At 37.5% G+C, this 24,940-nt stretch overlaps 1 protein-coding gene across 3 annotated transcripts; it reads right to left on the reverse strand.

Moving 5' to 3' along the window:
* Nucleotides 1-311: 311 nt before the first annotated feature.
* On the reverse strand, nt 312-21,371 carry LOC106060884 (cytoskeleton-associated protein 2-like). Of its 3 annotated transcripts, none has more exons than XM_013218910.2 (10): nt 21,097-21,371; nt 13,587-13,935; nt 13,377-13,435; nt 13,124-13,185; nt 12,804-12,951; nt 11,785-11,908; nt 10,409-10,482; nt 9,593-9,757; nt 7,864-8,075; nt 312-4,215 (listed from the first exon to the last, which is right to left on the reverse strand). In XM_013218910.2, the coding sequence occupies exons 2-10, from the start codon at nt 13,921-13,923 to the stop codon at nt 3,996-3,998; spliced, it is 1,401 nt and encodes a 466-aa protein (XP_013074364.2). In that variant the 5' UTR covers nt 13,924-13,935; nt 21,097-21,371; the 3' UTR covers nt 312-3,995. The 3 variants fall into 3 exon arrangements, with proteins under 3 accessions (XP_013074364.2, XP_055893604.1, XP_055893605.1); XM_056037629.1 differs by having other exon boundaries at nt 21,268-21,286; XM_056037630.1 differs by lacking the exon at nt 21,097-21,371 and adding an exon at nt 20,304-20,437.
* Between the last annotated feature and the right edge of the window lie 3,569 nt (nt 21,372-24,940).

Here is a 24,940-nt window from a genome sequence, read left to right on the forward strand (position 1 = left end):
AAGGTATTAAAGTCTAGCCAATAAGGATAACCTTCCTTTACTTGAAACTTTTATGAGACAGTTTCAATCATTTATTTTTATTTAGATTTTTAAAAAAATATATTGGCATTTTATATGTACATACTGTGGGCACACCTGATTGTTGTAGATGTCCATGAGCAGCATTAGCAGGCTGTAATTTGCCCACTCCTGATCTAGATCATAGTTAAACTTGTAAACCCACTTTTTAAAAATGAAATAGAACACAAATATTGTCATGCCAGTAGATCTATATAAAGTAGAATTATAGAAATTTATAAAACAACAAAACATTTAATGTAGATCTAAATATTTTATTTATTCAGCTAAGTACATGATAAGCAGTGAAATTGAACTGGGAAGTCAGTAATGCTTTACAAAATGCATGGATGAAAATGTACATAGAGCAGAAACAAAATCAATTATTTACAGGAATAAGAGACAGACTAATCTACATGTAGAAAAACAGATTATATTATGGTGTAAAATACACTAATATAATCACACTTTACATTGATCTTTTTCTGTTTAGTTTTGCTACAGTCATAAGCAAAAAAAAAAAATTATCCATTAGATTTTCATGCCTAATATATAGCAAGGTTATGTAGATTTGAGAAAAGAAATAGATATAAAAAAAGACATTATTAGATACTGGAGATTTACCTAAAACGATAGGCAGCATATTAGGTAAAACTAAAATTCTGAGGCATAAATATAAACGGTATCTTAAAAGTATTTTTAAACAAATGTAATGACTGCTAGTTTCTTTAGTATAACCTAAAAATTAAAGAGTGGCTAATGAAATAAATGAACACCAATTAAGTGTGCTGACAACATGTACTAAAAAGCGCTATTATTCTACCTGAAGGAGTAAACCTTGGTGAGTAGCAGGATATAGTCCGAGAACAAAGTTTATAATTTCTCATCACTAGGTTCATGCTATAAAGGCTTATAGTTATATTAATAAACATGCAAAAAAAGTTTCACACATTATATTCTTCAACCCTCAATATAGGTTTTATACTCAAATTCACCTGGATGAAGGAAGCAAACATTTCCACTAAGGGTTTGTTATATCTCAAGTTTTCACCAACTAACATTTTAGTCTTTTAGAGTATATTTGCAATTCATTTATGATTAAAATTGATTTAAAAGACAGTGATTTTTTTATGTCAACAAAATTTTATGCACCCATTACCAGAACCAAGTGACTTGATAAGTTCTCAGATCTTAAGGAAAATTGACAGTCTCTGTTAATACTTCAGACATGGTCTTGAACTCAACTATCAAATACTGCACCTGTCACACCACTAGAAATAATAAAATATAGCTGCAACAGTACTTGTTTAATACAATGACGTTTATATAAAGTGTCTACAGATGGCAGATACAACTGTTTTTCAAGCATTAGTATTCTACAACTTTTGATCAAACAATCAGTATTCTTTAAAACAAAATACTTCAGAATAAATTAAGAGCACCAATATAAAACCAATCTCTGTAAAAAGCACCTTTAAAGAAAAAAAATATTTTTGAAATAATATATATGCAATAGAATTGTAAAGATATATCTACATGAAGATGAAAAGACTATTGTCAATAATACTTATAAGATTAGGTACACAATTTTTTTGCATTTCCATATTTCTCAACTATAAGCCACAGAATTAGGTGGTTACTTGAATAAGGTAACAATTGTGCATTGAATGTTATACAAAATCAATACACACTTATAACAACTGACCCCTTTTTAGATTTTAAAAGAATTAAGAGCACTTTGGCTTGCATTTTCAGTTCCTGGTCATTTCATCCCCTGATATTTTCATCATCTGATCATTTTTATCTAACAAATTGTAATTTTAAAAATCATGAAATGAGTAATATTTAATGTATTCATTTTTTATTTAAATGACAAAATTGTAACATGTTAATGTTTAAAAGGAATTAAAGCAAAACTTATACAGGCGACATGATATCCCGAGGATGGGTGAACTCCGCCTTTATTAGAAAAAAATAAAACCGTATTTCAACGCTAAAAATGACGCGCCCATTTTCAAGAAAGAGTGAAAAATAAAATAAAGTGAAACATGGTTGTACTTTCACCACACCATTGCCTTTGATGATAAGTTATCAGCGGCACGGTCATAATTATTGTAATCGCACTTCTATCTCTCAAATGAATTTTTACTACTTCCACCAAACCTTGGCCTTTGATCCGGATAATATTATGATATTACAACCCCCACATCCAATAGAAGCGCTATAGCTAAGTACACAACCAGATTTACAATATAATATAAGATTTCTCATTAAGAAAACAAAGTGGAAGAGGAAACACTATAAACGCATTAGTAACAAGTCATAAAATGTCAAAAAGCATTCTACATAATCATATTTCTACATAAAATATTTAATTGGGGATGAAATGACCGGGGATGAAATGACCGGGGATGAAGTGACCTGGGATGAAAAGACCGGGGATGAAGTGACCGGGGATGAAATGACCGATCACCGAATGTTATACAAAATCAATACACACTTATAACAACTGACCACTTTTAAGATTTTAAAAGAACTAAGAGCACTTTGGCTTGCATTTTCAGAGCTGAAATTATCCACAAATTTAACCTGCATACAGTGATCTTTATTTTGAAAGTTACTGTATTTTTGTAAACCACAAAACATTTCTTATAACCTTCTAAGTGTATGGTAGAATCCCCTGTATAATTAATATTGGTGTTTCAAAACTAATTGTCCATATCATAAGGCCACTGGTGTCATTTAATCAATTTAGCATGTTTCCTGTGACCTATTGCAGGGGAGGTATAGTGGTGTTTGTACATCCACTTCCCAAGTGTGTCAGTCAATGCATATTACGAAAAATACAGGTTCCTACAACTTAAACAAATCGTTAAACAGAATAGACTAGCAAAACTTTTTGTTAGTTACATTGAACTTGATGTTAGTATTATCATGGCATATTAATTATTGAAAACAGTATTTGTTTACAATATTTGTTTTTACATTCCATACAGTGACAATTTAAACAAACAAACAAAACCAGAAAAAACATTTAAAAAAATACTTTAAAAAAAAAAAAGTTTATATTAAGTGTAATTAGTTCGAATCAGTTATATATTTAAATTTGTAATAGATCCAAACTAACAAATTACAAATATTTTTACCAATTGTTTTTGTTTAGTGCAATTTCATGCATCTAGCTTTCTCAATGCCTATCACCTGTCTGGTCCAGGTTAGAAAGGGGTATGGGGAGATAGAAAGGAGTTTCTCAATGATTGCTTTTTAAATGCATTTATTAAAAAAAAAAAAAAAGATGAACGACCTGAATTCAAACTTGAGGGCTAACGCCTCCCCAAGCCAACACAATAACCACTCTGCCAGCAAATCACTTATGAAAATAGTGGGTTACATAGTTATGAATCTTTGGCTTTAAGCTTTAAAACGGCCGACTACAAAGTATAAAGGGGGCTAATTCAACTTATACCATCACATTAGTCAAGTACAATATCTTTCCCTAGTTCAAGATGCCATACAAAATAATTAATTACTAATAATAAATTAATTGATTGGTTAACTTTTTAAAAATTGATTCTTGTATTGTCAGGTAAAATAAGTGCAAAATTTCAGCTTCATCAGAAGAAATGGGAAAAATAACGTGTACAAACTTTTTACCAGACAGAGTGAGTTGATATAAGTTTTGTAAAAAAAAAGCCATGTATACAATGATATAGATGGAATTCACAGATTACAATTCAAAATTAATACAACTGGGAAAATTGAAAGTGGATGATCAAAGACATCCTGTGGTAATTAAAAATTTAGGCATAACTTCACACAAAAATATATATATCTATGAAATTTCATTGCACCTGTCTATTGGGATGTGCTGTACAATTAGTCTGTTGTATATATACCAAATTCTACAAGACTAAAAAAAAACCCAACAAAGTAATAACCTATTCTTTAGGCAAGGACTCAAGATTTAATTTATCCAAAGTATCCGTCTCCCTTGGCACAAGTGGATTGATTTTGAACACCATGGATCTTCTGTCTGTAGGGCTGATCTCCTCTATATTCTCCACAACATCACTACGTCTGTTAGGTGTAGGAAGTCTGCTGGAGAGACGGAGGGATCTTCTGACTGGTGTGACAACAGACATAGCTTCAGAAGTTTGTCTGATGGGAGAAACAATTAGCAGAATGAACCTCTTGACATTATTACAAAACTAGATATTAAAGATAGATTTGAATTAGATATTCAAAGGTTGTCATGGCCAGGGGTGTCAATGGGGTTAAGCTCCCATTGTCTATAAAATACTCCTAATGGCATGCGTCTCAAATAGCCTCTGACAACTAAGTCCAGCACCTGGCCTGCTCGTGTGGCTTAGATATTAAGCCCGGCGAAACTGCTCTTACTAAAAGGTGAAGGGGTGAAGGCGGATACCTGGCGCCACAAAACCGGGAGCTTCGGGCAGATGGAGCTCGTCAGCCTAGTAAGGCAGTTCATCTAGGAGAGGGGTACTCTGACTTCAAACCCCCGCTGCCTTGCGGTACTGAGGCTTCAGGAGACAACCTCAGGAGAAATCAGGAGTGAAGCCCCTTAGGCGTTGGGAGTATCAGCTGCGAAATTCCCTCCGACAGCTTCTGCAACTGAGTTGGTGCCAAATGTAATGCGATGCGTTCCTTTGGATCACATCAGCAAGGTCGAAAGAGGGATCATGACGCATGGGCCACCCATGACCCCTTTATCCAAGGCCCAGGAATGCGCCCCGGAGAGGAAACTCTGGTGCTGCTGCAAAGCGGCTAAAACAACACGGGAGACAACAGTTACGGGTTATAAGTCCAACTTGATTGGCGTAATGTATGGACGCCATGGGTTGTCTCTGACGGTGGGAGAGGTCTTCGCGCCTCACTGATCAGCTACCGCCCGCCTCAACCTGAGCAGCCCCCAGTCAGTTAGGTGCTGATCCGCCACAGCTTGCCTGCTCTAATGGGTGCTTAGAGCTTAGTTTAAAACGACAAGTAGGCTGGAAACTTGCACCAAGCAACAAAAGAAGAAAAATTAAACTGAAAAAGAAAATCCCTGTCATGCGACTGGCCACTTGGAATGTCAGGACAATGTGTCCTGGTCTCACTGATGATCTAAGGCAGATCGACGATGCAAGGAAGACGGCAGTTATAAACAACGAGCTAAAAAGGCTACATATCGACATTGCAGCCCTGCAAGAAACCCGACTGGCCGAAAACGGCATGCTCCGCGAGACTGACTACACTTTCTTTTGGAAAGGGAAAGCACAGGATGAGACTCGAATACATGGTGTGGGCTTTGCTGTCAAGAACAGTCTTCTTCCCATGATAGTCCCTCCAGTTGGTGGCTCGGAACGGCTACTAAGCATAAGTATGATGACATCATCTGGAAAAGTCACTCTAATTAGTGCCTATGCCCCCACACTAAGCTCGTTTCAGGAGGACAAAGACAAGTTCTATGAAGACCTTAAAGAAGCCATTGCAAACATTCCTCAAAAAGAACATATGATCCTTCTAGGTGACTTCAATGCCAGAGTAGGATCAGATCACACTACCTGGCCAGACTGTCTTGGGCTTTTTGGAATCGGAAAGATGAATGAGAACGGACAAAGACTGCTTGAATTCTGCACATACCATAAGCTCTGCATTACCAACACATACTTCAGAACAAAACCACAGCACTGTGTCTCATGGAGGCACCCTAGGTCTGGGCACTGGTACCAGCTGGATATGATACTGACACGAAAAAAGGTCATTGGAAATATACTGCTGACACGTAGCTACCAAAGCGCGGATTGTGATACTGATCATACTTTAGTGTCCTGCCGGACAAGACTGCTGCCAACTAAGATCCACACATCACAGGGAAAAAGAAAATCACGCCTGAATACTACTAGCACAAAAAATCCTGATCTTTGCACCGAATTTGAGAACAAATTAGAGGAAGCTTTTAAAAACTTCTCTGTGACTGAGGTAGAAAAAAGCTGGACGTTTATGCGTGATACAATCTACCAAACATCATCACTGGTTTTTGGAAACAAAACCAAGAAAAGCGAAGACTGGTTTGAAGCTATTCTACCAGAAATGGAAACTGCCACTACGAACAAGAGAGCAGCCATGATAATCTACAAGAAGGATCCCACCCCAAGCAACTTAAAAAGGCTCAGATCTGCATGTAACAATGCCCAAAGAGTAGCGAGACAATGTGCTAACAAATACTGGCAGGAGCTATGCGAAGATATTCAATCTTGTGCCGACTGTGGCTGCCCAAATAAGTTAAGAAAACTAGTGTCAGCTTTTCACGAAAATATGCAGGGCACCGTTCAGTTTGAAAGTTCTTCCTCCAGGCCATTCTCCATAAAGAGCGGTGTCAAACAAGGATGTGTACTGGCCCCTACACTATTTGGCATCTTCTTCTCAGTCGTACTATCCAGTGCTTTTAAATCCCTGGAAGACGGAATATACATCCATAGCAGATCCGATGGAAGGCTCTTTAACCTGGCACGTCTTAAAGCCAAAACGAAAAGGCGTCGTATCTTGATAAGGGAGCTGCTGTTTGCCGATGATGCGGCACTCGTATCTCACAAGGAGGTCTACAGAAGCTAGTGAACGCCTTAGCAGCTGCTTGTCAAGAGTTTAGCCTTACTATAAGTCTCTCCAAGACCGAAATCCTGGCACAAGACGTCGCAGAAATACCTATAATACAAATTGGGAACCACACACTTTCAGTGGTGCAGGAATTTACCTACTTGGGTTCAACAATTGTCAGTAACCTAGACTTAGACATCGAGCTGACAAAAAGGATAGGAAAAGCTACCACAGCATTGGCAAAACTCTCCAAGCGCGTCTGGGAAAATGGTAAATTGACCACAGCGACCAAAATCCTAGTCTACAACGCCTGTGTTGTGAGCACTCTCCTTTATGGCAGTGAGAGCTGGTCAACATACATGTACCAAGAGCACAGATTGAATAGTTTCCACTTGCGCTGCCTGAGACGCATAATGGGCATCTCTTGGAGGGACCATGTCTCCAATCAGGAAGTTTTAAGATTGGCCAATATGAACAGCATGTATGCTCTCCTGACACAAAGAAGATTACGCTGGCTCGGACATGTCACCCGCATGCCAGATGGCAGAATCCCGAAAGATATCTTATATGCTGAGCTTGTGAAAGGAGTCAGACCCAAGGGCCGCCCAAGACTAACATATAGAAATGTCTGCAAGCGAGACATGAGATCCTCAGGCATCAGCGAAAGTATGTGGGAAAACACAGTCAAAGACCGGAGTGCATGGAGACAGACTGTGCATGCTGGGACAACCCTTGCTGAGAACAAAAGAATTGAAGCGGCTTTAATCAAGAGGGATAAAAAGAAAGCTGCCCTGTCTGCTAGCCCTAAATCAGAGGCATACACATGTACGAATTGTGGCAAAGTCTGCCGTTCTAGAATTGGCTTGATTAGCCACACCAGATTCTGCCCCGTCTCAAGATTAAGCCAAAACCAGTGACTCATTTGGGCGCATCCATTGCCTTTCGAGACAAAAGGAGCCATATATAGATATTAAAGACTTCATAATGGCAATATTATATGAAAATGATGAATGGTGTGAATATTTCTAGTTCTATTTATGTGCTATAAGTAACATTACATTGTTATTGTTTTCCCAGTCATTATAAAGCACATGTTCTGTTCTAAATAGTATATGTGATTAGAAACCACAAAACAGTATGAAAGTTAAGGCTGGGTTAGTTCTTCCAAGAACTAAAATAACAAACAAAAAAAAGATTGTCCTAATTTACCTGTTAGCAGGGGTTGTAATTTTATACTTGACTGTGCTTCCTTCTGACTTTTCAGGTGTTTGGTTCTTTGAAAATGGTGTTGGACATTCACTATTGGCCCTAGATCTGAATGTAACAAATGAATCTGTTGTCTCCAGCTTAGAAGACTTATCACATGGCATAAGCCACTGTGTTATTGCAGCTTTCATCTCATCAGCTAAAACATTGCAAGGCTTAAAAAAAACGTTCTAGTATTATTTAACTGAAAATATAACCCAAAACAAAAAACAATTTTTAAACAAAATAACACAAATTCTAGCCTAAAAACATCCAAGAATCAAATTCTAATTTTATGTTCTTACTGCAGGGTTGTAGTTTAAGTAAAAGGAAATATCAGTTTTCTTCAACAAAATGATATTGCTCATTCAAATGTGTAAATATGTAAATTTAACACCTTAAACAAAAAAGGGAAAGATGATAATATTTAAATATATGATAAAAAAGTCGATATTGACTGTAATTCCTGAAATTAAAAAGTTTTTATTGGACCCCATGATGACCTGTTAATCACTGTCATAAAAGGTAAACCCAAACTCTATGGCCACATCACAAGGTTCTCAGGATTCAAAAAGACCTTCCTTCAGGGAACAGTACCAGGAAGATGATGAAGAGGAAGACAGAGAAAGCGATGGGAAGACTACATCAAAGAATTGTCAGGCCTGTCAGTGAATGAAATTCTATCAAATGCAAAGGACAGAGAGGAATGGAGAAAGAAGGTTGACAGATCTTGTGTGATGCCCCAACGATCCCAAAGTCAAAGGGATAGGAGAAAGTAAAGGTGAAGTTAAATGTGAACCTGGCCTAACTGATGTTATTGAATGATTATCTAATTGATTTATTTGTTTTGTAAAGGGCCAATCTCTCATTTAAAGTCTCAACAAAATAAAACTTTTCCTATTAGGTATAGTATGACAATGTGTATATAATATGAAACACAGCTTATTATTTGTTGTGTATAATATGAAACACTGCTTATTATTTGTTGTTTTAAATTTAATTCCACTTGTATGCATACTAAATAGATTTTTTGTCTTTAAAAAAAAAAGTTAATAATTTTTGTAAATATATGTAGTTTGTAGGATAGAAATTACTTAATTAGTAATACAATTTTGAAACAAAAATTTTTTTTGGCAAAAAATCTAAAACCATTTGTATAAATGTGTTAAAAATGTGGTAAATAGCCTTGCTAGTCTCCTGTGTTTGTTACTATTAATAGTAAATAATTGTAAAAATGGTGTATTTTTATGAAAAAACTGCTTGCATTGTTGATTTTAAGAATTAAATTTTACGCTTTCAGAAAAGAAAAAAGGAGCTATTGCATTAGAACTTTGATAGCTCTAAAATATCATGATGTCAGATTTTCAATATCTTTTCTAGTTTACGAGATATAAACAGGACGGACAGACAGACAGACCACACAAAACTAATAAAATGTGTATTTATTTCAAGGACATGAACTATTGATGAGTTAGGATTTTGGCTTTAATGTATCCATAAATAGGCTACACCTATTAAACGCTTAATAAATTCATTTTTAAAAAAGACAATAATTATAATGTATTGAACTTAATGTTATACTGAAATGTGAGGAGCATTTATCTATTTACTGCTTTCTGAAATCAAAAGTTCATGGATTGGAAACAGGTAAACAACAATAAATTATGAATGAGAAAGTATCCTGGGTCTGTACCTGTGCATTATTTCTGACAGCCTGTGTGTACACTTCAAGCACCATCTGTGGAAAATCTTTCAAGACTTTAGCTTTGCACACATAAAAGGGGGCAAAATTCACAACATCAGGAATTGATGTTTCCATCTTGGCCAGCCATGCAAGTATAATTTCCAAAGAGCATCCCTGTGAGAAAGAGATTTTTGTATAAATATTATATCGTTAAAAAATTACAGCGTCAACACAGATACACGACACATTCACAAAACAATATGCTAACAAAGTCACCCACTCTGCTCACAAGAAGATATACAAATACATATATATACATATCGGTATGTGTGAACATGGGGAGTGTATCTTATGCAATAAAAATTGTTTAAAGTAAGGAAAATTTGTGCTGTATCAGCCTCATGCTCTTGCCCATTACCATCTGCATTCAGTGGTAGAAAAGCCCTTTAGATTCAATACAACTAGATCTGGTTTGGGCTGGGGTGGATAACTAATGTGCTGTACATATTCCACAGTGCTCAGTATGTTCCACAACAATGGCTAGATGATGTCTGATAGCTTACATTGTCCATTATAATAAATGTTGCGCCATGCAGCCGCATATAGACATAAAGATGTGATTGCATACTGACTACTTGGAGCCACAGGTAAAAGCTGGGCTCTGAGTGAAGGCCTAATACATTTGGAGCTGACTGCTCATTGACAAAAAGCCCATACACCAAAACAAACATAATGCACAAGTAAAAGAAACAATATAGATTTAAAAAATGTTCAATGTTGATAAGATAACTTTTTTAAAGTGTAAAATAAATTACAAAAACTTACATCATGATAAAGAGCCAAACATTCCTCCAACATACTTTTTATATGTTCTGTCATGTTTTCTTTAGTACAAACTTCTTCAGAAAGAATAAAAAAAAAAAAAAAGAAATTAAAGCATGTCAAATAATAGATCTATGATCATATACAAAATATAATATTTAAGAATCTAGTAAAACAATATATTTCATTCCACTAATGTGAAAGAGGCAGATCCCCAACAATAAATGCAGCACACAGTGCAAGAAAAAAAGATGAATGTATATATGAGAAGTCCATTCCCAAAGACATTTAGATTTTGGTAAAAACCATAGTGTTCTGGCTTATTCTATCTTATAAATAAATAAAAGACATCTCTTCAAACCAGAAGATAATTGCATCCTTAGTGTATCCATATGTGTTAATCTAGTGGTGCATGTTAATTAGGGTTTTAACCAAACTCTAGAAGTCATTTGATTTTCCTGGCTGATTCAGGCAACCGGTTTCATGCTCTAATGGCACTAGGGAAGAAGTGAATTTGTCCTTGCATATAAAATTCGATAATATTCAGTTTGAATCATTATATCCATACAGAATACAATTAAGACATTAATAAAAGTGAGGAATCTCTTTTCATCTACCAGTATGTAAACAATTTCACAAATAATCTATTAGAAAAATCATACTTACCGTACTAGACTTACAGTCCTTTGCAAGTGGATTCCTCATAATTTGATATAATATGATTAACATTAAGAAATTATTTCAACTTTTGGTATCTATTGCCATTTGATCCAAGTTAACAGTCATAAGATGAAAAAAACTAATGATGTGGTTACATTAGTACTTTAATGATTAGTGGTAAATCTTTATGTGAACCTGACGAAATGTGCCTACATTTAAATAAGCACAATTCAAGGTGTATGGACATTACTACAAGAAATGAGACTTATTCTTATTCAGGTAGTGAATGAATTGACTAGCCATTTGCCCATTCCCACTATTTGCAACCTTTCCTTACCCTCCCTTTGAACCCTGACATAAATAAAATGTGGAGAGAAAAAACATAACAGTGATAACATGTCTTCTTAACAACAAAGAGATTATTCTGAAAAAATGCTGCATTTTTTTTTCTTATCATAATATGGAAAATGACAACTTTTAAAAGCTTTTATTTATTTACTGTCATGTGAAAAATAAAACAATTTTTATATAATTTGAAACAAATATATTGAGTATATTATGTTGTTCTGTTGACATACAGCTACAATGCTAAATACAAATGGGAAAGTGTTGAGATCTTATCTATCTATTTCATGCAAGTAAACAAATTATGCTCTATAAATTAATTGAAAAGACATTGCAATAAAAAAAAAAAAAGTGGAAAAAAAAAGAACTCTTACCATTATTAGTGGTGTCAGTTTCATTATGTGTTATTGTGTCTTCTATGATTCTTTCATTTTCCCTAGATAAATCTGTTTTGTCTTCTCCAAATAAATTCTTTCTGTATTTTGTTGAATCTTTAGGCTATGTATAAAAAAAAATAAAAAAATAAAAAATACTTTTTTCGTACTTGTATCAATTAGTTTGGATCAGTCATGTAATTTAAAAAAAAAAAAAAAAAGCGTTTATAAAAATACCCAATAAAAAAAAAAAAAAAGGGGGGGGGGGGGGGGGACAACCTGAATTTGAACTCATGGCTCAAACCTTTTCAGGCTTCTCAAGCCAACACTGTGACCACTCTGATAGTGGAGAACCTATGAACATGGAAGATTGTATAGTTATTGTCCTACTTTTCATGTTGTGTTCACTAAGACCCAGACAGCGATGTATAAAGGGGACTAATTCAGCTTATACCACCACTTCAATCTAGTTTAAATTCTTTCCCTTGTTTGAGATACCAAACAAAATAAATAATTACCATCAATTAATTAACTAATTGGTTAATTTCTTTTATTGATTTTTTAAAAATTGATTCTTGTGTTATCAGGTAAAAGGAATAATAGTTTAAGTTTCAGCTTGATCTGAGATTAGGGTGTGGGAGAAATAACATGTGCAAACTTTTGACCAGACGGAGTGAGCTGATAAAAGCTTTGTCAAAATATTTTCTAATAGTATATTGATTTTTGACCATAATGTTTTCAAAACAACAAGACATTTGTAAAGATCTTTTAACAACAGGGTTTTTCTTTAAAATCTTCATTATTTCTTACTTAGCTTAGGTTTAGACATGAGAATAGCCAATCTCTAAATAGGATGGAAAAATTGATGGCAAGATTTATAATGTCAATTGATTAAAATCAAAAGCTACTGTAATCCTATTTTTTAAAAATTCAGCATAAATCTCATATATATATATATATATATATATCTGAATACAAATATTTTTAAATTCTTTTGGTATGCATGAATTTAAAAGTACCTTCACATTTTCTTTAGAATCCTGTCTAGAAGTCACATCAGTTAGACTCCTTCTTTTCACTGCAGACAAGTGGGCACCAAATGTTAACAGGTTTTTACAGCTTCCAGGGGTCTTTCCTTTCTCTTTCAACCAATTGTTTAGCTTTGCCCTAGATACATACAACTGATGCCATGAAACAGTTGACAATGCTCCTTAAGAGATAATAACTTCAAACATAAAATTAGACAACCCTAGAACTTTATTTCTAGAAAGTATTCCTAAAATCAAGCTGAATCAAGAAAATGCTTTGGTAATTAAATAAATTTTAACATCCCAACTACCTTAAGCTGGCCTGATCTGTTGCTTGATGAGTAAACTGAACACGGCGTTGGGATTCTTGAGCCTGAATAGATGGAAAAAAATCTTTCATAGTGCATAAAAAGAAGAATATTAATTGAAATGCTCACATACACAGAGATTATGAATAGATTTGTCTGACCTCAAGTTATAGATTGAAAAAACAAACAAAAAAACTTTTATTTATAAGTATTAAATTGTTTTTAAAAAAGAAAATTTAAATGAACTTTTACTTACTCGAAGTTCATCTTTTTTAAGTATGCTTCGAGGTACTGTAACATATGGTGCCAAGTTTTCTGTGAATAAATTTACACAACATACATGTATATCAGAGATAAAGTATATTTTAGGGATTAAAAGTGCTACAAAGTACTCATTAAGACAATTTAATAATATAATAAATAATAAAATTAAAGTATTATAAATATTTAAATTAAATACTATTACCAGTTGATCTGCTTCTGCTTAAAGTTTGAAACTTTTTAGGTTTTTGTGCAGTTAAAAATCCAAATTCAGATTTTCTTTTTAAAAAGGTGATTTTTGCATCTGTAGTTGGGGACTGCATTCTTGGCAAACTTTTTTTAGCAGAACATGCCTCACATGCTGCATGAGGACCTTTGCTAACAGATCTTGAGACATCAGCATTCAAGGCTGATCCTAGAACAGGATCCTTAGTTTTTTTCACACTTGGTTTGGAAATGTTGAATTTTAACATTACACAAGAAGGCCTTTCTTCTTTCTTGGAATGAGTTACAGCTGGAAATAATCCAGTTCTAGAAGTCATGTTTTCTTTTACCTGAAATAAGTATAGTATTATTATGTTAACTACATATATTTTAATTACATCTTTTTGAGGTTGCGTGTCAATGTTATGCGCCAGAAGGTCCATTAATTACAGCTTCAGCCTGTTTTTTTTTTCTGGGTATGCCCCCAAAGCCTTTGATCAGTAAAGATTATCTCTGCAAGGCAGCATTTGTTTTATTTCAGAGTTGTCTCCGTCCCGAGACATGACGTTAAACTGCGCTCCTCTTTCCTTAGCACTTTTGGAGCTCAAAAGTGCCCTACTTCTTTTTTATCATTGTGTCTGCCTCCTCTTTTCCTAAGTCTACCTTCATTGATCATCACACTGTCTCCTTAACTTTAAATTCTCACTACGTCCTAGACCAGTCCGTTTGCCGTGGACTGCGACGGGTAAGGGGGGATAAAGAGATCCTGGTGTTTGAGTGGTGGCTATCTAAGGATAAACCACAACAACACAATACTTTGGCTCCAAGTTCCCCTAGACCTGAGACCCAGATGGCCCGCTCTGGGTCAACCGGCTGGTCATGCCGAGCTACCAGCATAGGTCGTCGACCTATGCTGGAGGGCGGTGGCTGGAGGGTCAATCAGGGAGCTACTGTATCGGACACATGTCCGATGTAGCAGCTGACTGAGTATAGCACCTGTGTAGCCCTGGCGGGCTCATTCTGGACATCAGAATGGCCCGTCCCCTTGTTGGACTCGATGGCGGGTGGGGAGCACAGGTGCCGAATTAACCAAAATATATATGGACAAAAAAACACACAGACCTATGTCTGGGCAAGAAACGTCGAATTGATGATAAAAAAGAGGAGGTCCCAAAAAGCTGTGCCACCTGGCCATCATTTCTGGTGGTTAGGTGCACAGAGGAGGGTAAAAGCCTGACAAAGTTGAGCCCTTTTATTATCTATAAGGGACTCAAGTCAGTAGTGGGAGAGCCCAAGAGTGTGTCTAAGCTACACAAATCAATGGAACTCCTTGTAGAAGTAGACAGCAAGACACACTCTGATGGGCTTTTAAGATGCAGAAGACTCTGTGATCTCCAAGTGGAAGTCATGCCACACAAGAGTCTGAACACCAGCAGAGGTGTAATCAGCTCTAGGGACCTACTGGAATGTTCCAAGAAGGAAATAGTGGAGGGCATTGAAGGAGTCACCCATGCCCGGCGCATTACCAGGCGCAGGGAGGGTGAGGAGGTCAAAACCGCCACTATTATCCTCACATTCGGAACTAGGACACCGCCAGAGTATGTGAAGGCAGGATACCTACGAGTTCCAGTGAGGCCCTACATACCTAACCCCATGAGGTGCTTCAAGTGCCAGGGTTATGGACACGGCGCGGCAGTCTGCAAGAGGAACACTGTGTGTGCCAGATGTACTGGAGAGGGTCATGAGGACAAGGGCTGCACAGCCCAGTTCAAATGCCCAAACTGTCAAGCTGGCCACTCAGCCTACTCCAAGGACTGCCCTGTGTGGAAACAGGAGGTTGCCGTGCAGGAGTACAAGGCAAGAAACGGATGTACCTTTAGCCAGGCGAAATCGGCTGTACTGGCCCTACCCAAGGGCCAATTCGGCTTGACAAAGACCTACGCCCAGGCTGTTGCTAAGAAAGGAAGATCCATAGCCACACAGACGGACACATTGACCCCACCACCCCCTCCTCCTCCTCCAACTCAGAAGAAAACACCGCCAAAGAACACACCTCTGAAGAAACAAGAAAGCCCTGTTGTCATGCTAAAGAACAGGTTCTCTGTGCTCGCTGATGAGAGCATGGAGACTGAGCAGCATGTCAAAACCAATACTCCGGGAGAACCCGGAGACATCATGTCTGACACAGGTTCTCCTCAGAGAACCCAGCCAGACACCCCAACCTCTACCGAGTTAGAGGTTGATCAACTCCCTAAGGGGAGAAATCAAAGCGGAGAGGATGCCCAAGGTGAGAGAGGAGGAAATAACCTCCGCTCTAACCAGAGGGATCTCCCCTCTCCAGAGAGAAAGACTTCCCCCAAAAGGGGGTTGTCCTCCTCTCCATCCAAACCCAAGAACAAAAATACCATGGTCACTGGAATAAAGGGAAACCCCTCCGGGGGCCTCCCAAAGCCAAATAGCTCCAAGTAGGTCATCTAGAATAAGCCATGGATTCCAGAATTGTACAGTGGAATTGTAGAGGCCTCAAGGCCAATTACAAGGAAATGCAGCTACTGATGGACTCTGAGACTCCTGTAGCTGTCTGCTTACAGGAAACATTTCTGAAAGATTGCATCAGCTTCCGAAGCTACAGTGCTTACAGCAAGAATGTTGAGGATGCAGAGAGAGCATCAGGTGGAGTCTGTATCCTTGTGAAGGATAGCATCCCCCATGAGAGGGTAGAACTACAGACCACACTACAGGCCGTAGCAGCTAGGATAACCCTTCACAAGGTTATCACTTGCTGCAGCCTGTATCTACCACCAGGCGCTCCATTAAACCGAGCAGACATGGAGGACCTATTGAAACAACTCCCCTGGCCTTATTTAATCCTTGGGGATTTCAATGCCCATAACACCATGTGGGGATCCAACAATACCGACACAAGAGGTCGTATGCTGGAGGATATCTTCCTCCAACATGATTTATGCATACTTAATGATGCATCACCGACCTACTTGCACCCAGGAACTGGATCACTCACATGCATTGACCTCACCGTATGCATCCCCGGACTTCTGGACGACTTTAAATGGTCAGTTAGCAATGATCTACGGGGAAGTGATCACTTCCCAATCATCATTACTAACAATCTCCCTTCATTAGGACGACCTCAGCGGTGGAAACTGAATAAGGCCGATTGGGAACAATTCCAAAAAAGATGCTCCAAGGACATCACAGAAAATATCCTCGATGAACAGAACCCAGCTGATACCTTTGCTAGCAAGCTACTAAGTATAGCCAGGAAAGTTATACCCCTAACCTCTGCAAATCCAAAACGGCCTAGCAAACCATGGTTTGATACAGCTTGCAAAAGTGCTATTGGCGATAGGAAAAAACGACTGGCTGCATTTATAAAGAATCCTTCCCAGGAAAACCTAAAGCTATTCAGGATAGCTAGAGCAAAGGCTTGACAAACCATATGGTCAGCCAAAAGGAATTCCTGGAGAAGTTTTGTCGGCAGTCTGGATGCCAAAATTTCTGCTAGAGCGGTTTGGAAGGCAGTAAGGCGAATCAAAGGGAAAGAATCAAATGCAATAGGGCATTTGAAAAACCAAGGACGAACTGTCACGTCCCCCAGAGAAATAGCTGACTGCCTTGCATCCTCAATAGCAGAAAAATCATCCACTGCACACTACACGCCAGAGTTCCAAAAAGTCAAAACCAGGGAGAAAAGACACCCCATTGAATTCAGGTCAGAGAACAATGAAGACTACAACAAACCGTTCTCGCTTGAGGAACTGAGGGAATCGCTGGACAAGTCACATGACACAGCGCCTGGAGAAGACGAAATCCATTACCAGTTCCTCAAGCACCTTCCCGAACCCTCATTGGCAGTCCTGCTAGGGGTCTATAACTGTGTGTGGCAAACAGGCGCTTTCCCAAACAGCTGGAGGAAAGCCACAGTTATACCGATACCTAAACCGGGAAGAGACGGCTCTGACCCAGCTAACTATCGACCAATAGCACTAACAAGCTGCATCTGCAAAACCATGGAAAGAATGATTAACAGTAGGCTGGTCTGGTACCTGGAAAGGAATAAAGTGATCTCAAACTACCAGTGCGGATTCCGGCAGAGGCGGACAACAACTGACCACCTGGTAAGGCTGGAAGCTTATATTAGAAATGCATTACTCAGAAGAGAACATCTAGTAGCTGTATTCTTCGATATAGAAAAGGCCTATGACACAACCTGGAAACATGGCATTCTACGTGACCTGGCACTTATGGGGCTTAAGGGACACCTCCCCCGTTTTGTGGAGGAATTCCTGTAAGATCGAAAATTTCAGGTTCGAGTGGGCAACTCCGCTTCTGACACTCATGACCAGGAAATGGGTGTACCCCAGGGCAGCATTCTGTCAGTCACCCTGTTCAACATTAAAATAAATAGCATCATAAATGCGCTGTCCCCTGGCATAGAGTGCTCTTTGTATGTTGATGACTTTGTCATTCTCACTTATGGGAAAAACATGAACACCTTAGAAAGAAAATTACAGTTATGTTTAAACAAAATTCAGGGTTGGGCAAACTATAATGGTTTCAAATTCTCAGACTCCAAAACAGTTAGTATGCATTTTTGTAATCTAAGGGGACTCCACCCAGACCCTGAACTATTTATACACAAAAAGAAGATCCCTGTCGTGAAAACTACAAAATTTTTAGGCCTCACCTTAGATTCCAAATTTAATTTTCTCCCCCACATTAAGGAACTTAAGAAGAAATGCCAAAAGTCATTAAACATACTAAGAGTACTCAGCCATACGGACTGGGGAGCTGACAGAGATACCTTGCTGCTGCTCTATCGGAGTCTAATTCGATCCAAGCTAGACTACGGATACATCATATATGGAGCAGCAAGGAAGTCGTACCTAAAAATACTGGAACCAATACAAAATGCTGCCCTGCGTTTCTGTCTCGGCGCGTTTAGTACATCACCTATCCCAAGTCTCCATGTGGAGGCTGGAGAACTCCCCATGGATATAAGAATGAAAAAGCTTGCAATGCAGTATATAGTAAAGCTAAAATCCAACCCCACGAACCCTGCTTTTGACTCCATATTTAACCCCACAGAGGTAAAATTATACAATCGAAGGCCTAACGTCATACAGCCGTTGGGCCTTCGAATGAGAGAACCCATCCAAAATTTAACCCCACCCATTGACCAAATCTCTAAAATAGAAACCCCTCAGAACCCTCCTTGGCTAATGAATAAACCCAAATTAAATTTATCCCTCCTCAATTTCAAAAAAGAAAATACAGACCCAAGCATACTACAAGTCCACTTTAGGGAACTGCAGGAGAGCTACAGAGATTGTGGCACCATCTACACAGACGGATCCAAAATGGAGGGAAAGGTCGCGTGTGCCTGCTCCTTTCGGAACAAAACAATCTCCCGTAGACTCCCCGATGGCTGCTCCATCTTTACGGCCGAATTGCACGCAATATTGCTTGCACTTATGGCCGTAAAAGCATCAGAAAGGAGGAAATTTATAATCTGCTCCGACTCCAAATCTGCATTGCAAGCTTTGGGGCGGATGAAGACTGACATCCCATTGGTACATAAGAGCCTGAAGTTGTTGGACCAAATAACAGCCGACCGTAGGGATGTCACCTTCATCTGGGTCCCCTCCTATGTTGGCATTGAGGGAAACGAAGCCGCAGACAGAGAAGCAAAGAGAGCCCTAAATCATGCGGTGTCAGGAACCCAAATTCCCTACTCGGACCTGAGACAAAGTATTGCCTCTGCCACCTATCGAGAGTGGCAGAACCGATGGGAGGCTGAGACTCACAGTAAACTCAGGCAGATTGTGGCGGATGTCAGGTGGCGGCCCACATCTAAGGGTCTGACAAGGCGCGGTAGCACGACCATGTCCAGACTTAGGATTGGCCACACCTACATCACGCACTCTTTTGTACTGAAGAAAGAGGAGCCCCCACTTTGTGAGTACTGTGACTCTCGCCTCACCGTGGAACATATCCTCGTTGATTGCCCCAGATACCAGGATGTCAGAGCGAAATATTTTAGAGTCACTAATTTAAATACACTATTTGATAATGTCGACCCTGGGAAGGTACTGGGCTTTATCCGGGAAGTGGGGCTATCTACGAAGATCTGATTTATGAATTTGTGAACATGCACTATTTACATTAGATTTTTACCAAATATTTAAATTTTTACTACCTTGACTATTTTAACTGTGAATAGACTGTGATTTTAATGATATGACTGTATAGAATCTGGCCCTGTTGTTTAGAGAGAGAGTAGTCCTTAAGGGACTGCAGGCACGACATGGCCTAAATTGTGCCGATGTGCCTCAAATCAAACAATCAGAGTTGTCTCTACTAGTCTTAGAATTGAATTACTATCCCTAGTTAACATATATTTCATCTACCCGGGTTTCGAGTTAAAGCGCCTTATACTCGCTTTTTTGCAATCATTACCCTGGATTTTTAGAAGAAAAAAAAGAATATATATCCTAACCACTGGAATACTCCACCTCATCCTCCATGACTGCAAACCAGTTGGTCCGCAGCTGTTTATTTGATATTCACAGCTAACCCTTATGGTAGTCCGATGTAAAAAATGAGAATAAAGAAGAAGCAGTTTTTTCCGTTTGTTATCATCATACATTAAAAAAACAAAATAAATATAATTGTATTTATAAATATTATTAAATACTTTTTAAAGTAGAAACAAACACAAGTCCATATTCATCACTTAACTCTGTACTTCATGGAAACTAAAACCTGAGTCTGAGTGGTAGACTTATTTATAAACTTATTAGTATGTAAGCTCAAAAACCTGGTCACTGATGTTTTTCTTAGATAAAGACTCCATATTCCATACTTACACTTACAGACTGTCAGTATACTAAAACTATACAATAATAGTCTAAGTCTATAGATCTAGATCTATATAAAAACATAATACGTGTATCAATGTATGATGCTAAATGTTATATTAATTAGATATATTATATTAATTATATTATATACAATATACACATGTTTTTCATAGAATGATAGATCTATCTCTATCAGTAGATGATGATGATCCGCCTGAGACGGATATACATATGGAATAATATACGGAAACTATGTAATACAATAATAGCAATAATAGTCTAAGTCTATAGATATAGAAATATAGATCTATTTATAATCTATAGATATAAACATAATACGTGTATCAATGTATGATGTTAAATGTTAGATATATTTAATTAATTAATTAGATCTACATACACATGTTTTTCATAGAATGATAGATATTAGATAATAGTTCTTTCTAATGATTGTCAATGCAGATTGCAGATCTAGACCTCTAACTCTAGTTAGTAAAGTAGTTTCAGTTTAGTCTTGTCTTAATAATAATAACAATAACTGTTCAATTACTTCAATTTAAATGAATAACAAAAAGAAAACAACTAGATCTAGGGTAGACGTCGACTTTGTGATTGTGTTTTGTTTACCTTTTGCCTTTCAACCCTTTGACTTTGGCTTTGTATTTGTTTTGAACTTTTCTTTTCAACTCTCTATTTCTAGTCTAGATCTAGAAATCTAGATCTATTTTTAGCAAGTATTGATCTAAATCTAAATATAGATCGATATAGAGTCTACTCCTGTAGTTGTCTGAAGATAACTTTTTTAAAAAATCCAAATGTAAACATATATAGATCTAGAATCTAGATCTAGATCTAAATTCACTAGAATTCTAGATCTAGAATCTAATTACTCTATTGGACAAGAGTGTGTTACAGTCGAATTTTCAAACTCAAACATTGGCGGGCTTCCGGAATACGATGTAGCCAACTGCGTTATTTTTTTTAAATATTATTTTATTTGTTTATTTGGAAATTTATTTAAATCTAGATTTAAAGTACAATCAAATTAAAATGAATTTAATAAATAAACTAATTAGTCTAATTATGACATTAATAGGCTATAGATCTAGATTCTGGATGTACAATCTAGATCTACATCACTATTATATCTAGAGCAAGATCTATAACACAAACATACTGTAAAAAAATAAAAAGGATGACAACTACGATGCACGCAAATTTACCAGTGATTCCTAAACTACGACATACTTCAGCTCACCAGGGGCGGACTGGTTATATGGGCATTTGGGTTAATGGCCGGTGGGACGGTAGGGCCACAGAAATGGCGCATGAATGTCAGTAAATAGTTTTATAACATTCTCAGCAAATTTTGAGCGATGTGATTTTGAAACATCTTCTACACTTTAAAGTCTAATACCAACCTAAAGCATTGTCGTAAATACCCTACATTCGTATATAGCAGTGATGCCATATCCGGCCAGCGACGTGGTTCTGACAAAAAGGTTGAAAAATGTATTTTCTCTATGTTAGGACTCTCATTTTTTTCTTTGATGTATTTCATACTAATCTAATTTCATACTAATGTATTGTTTTGTTAGTTATTCATTTTAAGATATAGATCTAGATCAATATAGAGTCTACTCCTGAAGTTGGCTGAAGATAATTTTTTTTTTTAAAATCCAAATGTAAACGGTAGATCTAATAATCTAAGAGACAAGAGTGACAAAAAGCTAGCTATAAAAATAAGAACCAAATTATAACGAACTATTAGCAAGACAGTCACATCTTCACATCTCTCTCTCTCTCTCTCTCCATATATATATATTTACCAAATTAGTTGTTTGTTTTTTGTTCTTCGAAATAAGTAATCGCGGACGTTACATTGAATGACTTTAAAAGTTTATGATCAGATTGAGAAAGCTAGAGATCTTGTTGCTTTATCCTTGCAGCTTAATTAGCCTGGTGTACACTCACTTTTCCAGTAGGAGGTGTGGGATTCATTGTTCTCTGTGCCTACTTTTAGTTGTGTTTGTTTTGGAAAAAAAAAAGGATGTTTTGTAGGTTTTGTGTATTGGGAAGAACTGTAGCCATTTGTTCATAACGTTGCCTGTTTTCCCTTTGTACCAACGTTTCAGTCGATTAGTAGCTCATTTTTCGATGCCAGGCTTATCGCCCTTCATCTGGCTAACAAAGTCTTTTAGGATCTGCTCAGAAACGGTTCCTTGTATTTTTCTTGACATAGTTTGAGTTCCTACAAGGGGAGGTAGATTTGGGTTGTCCCTTAGATCAACCAGTGAACACAGTCCAGGAATTATCTATGGATTTATGAAACGGTCAAAGGCAGGTTAATTCTGCCACTTACTCGATTGTGCAGGGTTAAATCCAGGGGCGGACTGGCTATATGGGCAAACGGGCAAATGCCCGGTGGGCCGGTACCAAATGGGCCGGTCTGGTCGCGACCAAAGAAAAAAAAAATTCAATGGAGACAACTTAAAAAAAAAAAGTGACAGCAGCAAGACACAAAGGTGCGAACACGTTTTCTTTTTAATTCTTATTACAATTAATTTTGTTTGAAATTCAACAAGAATATTAAAAAAAAAAACCACTATTCACTGTACGTATTATCATTTGCAAAACGTTAGACTGTACGTTCTGCTATGCACGAGCGGCATGGACTGCTTTGATGTCTTCGAGGTTGTGTTTGGCCTACTCGTTTTGCTGGTCGGCATGTGCCTTTGATAACACTCCAATTTTTTTTTTTGCTCCTTCCCTCCCCCGTCTTTTAATGGTTCCAATGAAATTGAACCAAAAAGAGGGATGAGTGAGGTTAAGTTTGAAAACATTGATATAACGCAGCAAAAAAAAAATAAATTAGGTGACAATTAGCTCTTTAACAATACTTAATAGAAATTAACTTTAACACATACACACAGACGCGAAATTGCAAGCCACACAACTTATTCACAGCTCAATATGGGTATAAAGCTCTACTTTCTGTGATTTGAAAAGAAAAAGTAAGTTTTTTTGTTTATTTTTAATAACATAGATCTAAAAATACTACACTTGGGGCTTACACAAAATATTATTTAATTAAAAAAGTAAATCTAGATCTAAATCAATTTTTATACTATTATAATTAATGGCAAACTTATGCTTAGTAATAATAATAAAGCTAGTCTCCGAGTCCGAAGATTAGTGAGGAATGCAGTATTTCCCGTGGCTGCACAGCCCCAGCTGAGACCTACATATTTTGCCCCATCCAGGGCAAACATAACCATTGTCCGCAGGTGGTCGATTTAGATTTTCTTTTCGCCGTCTGCGTTTGTCCTCGGCAGCAGACTTTCTTTTGGTCTCAAATGTGTATCCCGCGGCCTTCGTGAGTGACTTCCAGCTGTCTTGTTCTGAGGCCGCATGTCAGCCAAGGAAAGTTGACGCCTAAGCTGGTCTTTGAAGCGTTTCCGTGAGGCGCTTCTGTTACGTCGACCACCTTTTAGCTCACCAGAAAAGACTGCCTTTGGCATACGTTCGTCTCCCATACGGGGTACGTGCCCTACCCAGCGTAACTGTCGGACCAAAAGAAGTCCCTCTATACTGTCCATACCGGCGTTCGCAAGGACATCGCTGTTTGTAGTGCGGTCTTGCCACCGTATGTCCATGATGGAGCGCAAGCATCTTTGGTGGAAGCGCTCAAGAAGTCTTAGATGTTTCCTGTATAGTGTCCATGTCTCGGTGCCATACAGAAGGGTTGAGAGAACCACCGCATGGTAGACACTGATTTTTGTAAGCAGGCGGAGCGATCTGTTCCGCCAAACTCTCGCGACTGACCGTGTCGAAAGCCTTGGTGATGTCCACAAAGGCAGCGTATAGGTTTAAGTTCAGCTTTTGCATTTTTCTTGTAATTGTCGCAGAACAAATATCAGATAAAACCTCGTCCACTAAAGAGTGTGTTAGTCGGTCGAGCAACTTAGTATGAAGTCATTAATGATGAAAATTATTACAATAATTACAATAATTTATATAGCGCTGTCACATAAGATATTTAATGAATGGAGATTTATATTTTAAATAATAGGTCATGGTATATTCATATACAAATCGCGTTTTTGAGAATGTACTATGAGTAAGCAATAGCTTTTCACATTAAGTAAGTGCGTCTCTAACCGTTCTGCTTTCTCTTATCTTTTAATGAAATGGGTTGCCTGAGTCAGCCGGGAAAACCAATGATTTAGCATATTTTAAGTCACAAATCAACATACATGACTATATTGACACATGAAATGCGTAAGACGTAACAATCTTTTTTTTTTAAGAAACGTCTGTAATCTATAAGTAATACCAAAACGCTTCAAACTCATTAGGCTGCTATTGTATTGTTTATAGTTTTCAGACAACATACATGTATAAATAGAATACGTTATGTAATCCTACGAATGCATACACCCAGTTTTCGATGCGTTATCAAACTTTATAT

This window comes from Biomphalaria glabrata, chromosome 8 (genome assembly GCF_947242115.1).
Source record: "Biomphalaria glabrata chromosome 8, xgBioGlab47.1, whole genome shotgun sequence".
Classification (NCBI taxonomy): Eukaryota; Metazoa; Mollusca; class Gastropoda; family Planorbidae; genus Biomphalaria; species Biomphalaria glabrata.

What these genes read in the sequence shown, in the direction of transcription:
- LOC106060884 (XM_013218910.2), bottom strand. Translation starts at nt 13,923, where the DNA reads ATGACTTCTAGAACTGGATTATTTCCAGCTGTAACTCATTCCAAGAAA. An exon ending in GTTTGGCTCTTTATCATGAT is followed by an intron (nt 9,758 to 10,408) that starts GTAAGTTTTTGT and finishes TCTTTCTCACAG; the next exon opens with GGATGCTCTTTGGAAATTAT. An exon ending in ATTACAACCCCTGCTAACAG is followed by an intron (nt 4,216 to 7,863) that starts GTAAATTAGGAC and finishes TTCTCCCATCAG; the next exon opens with ACAAACTTCTGAAGCTATGT.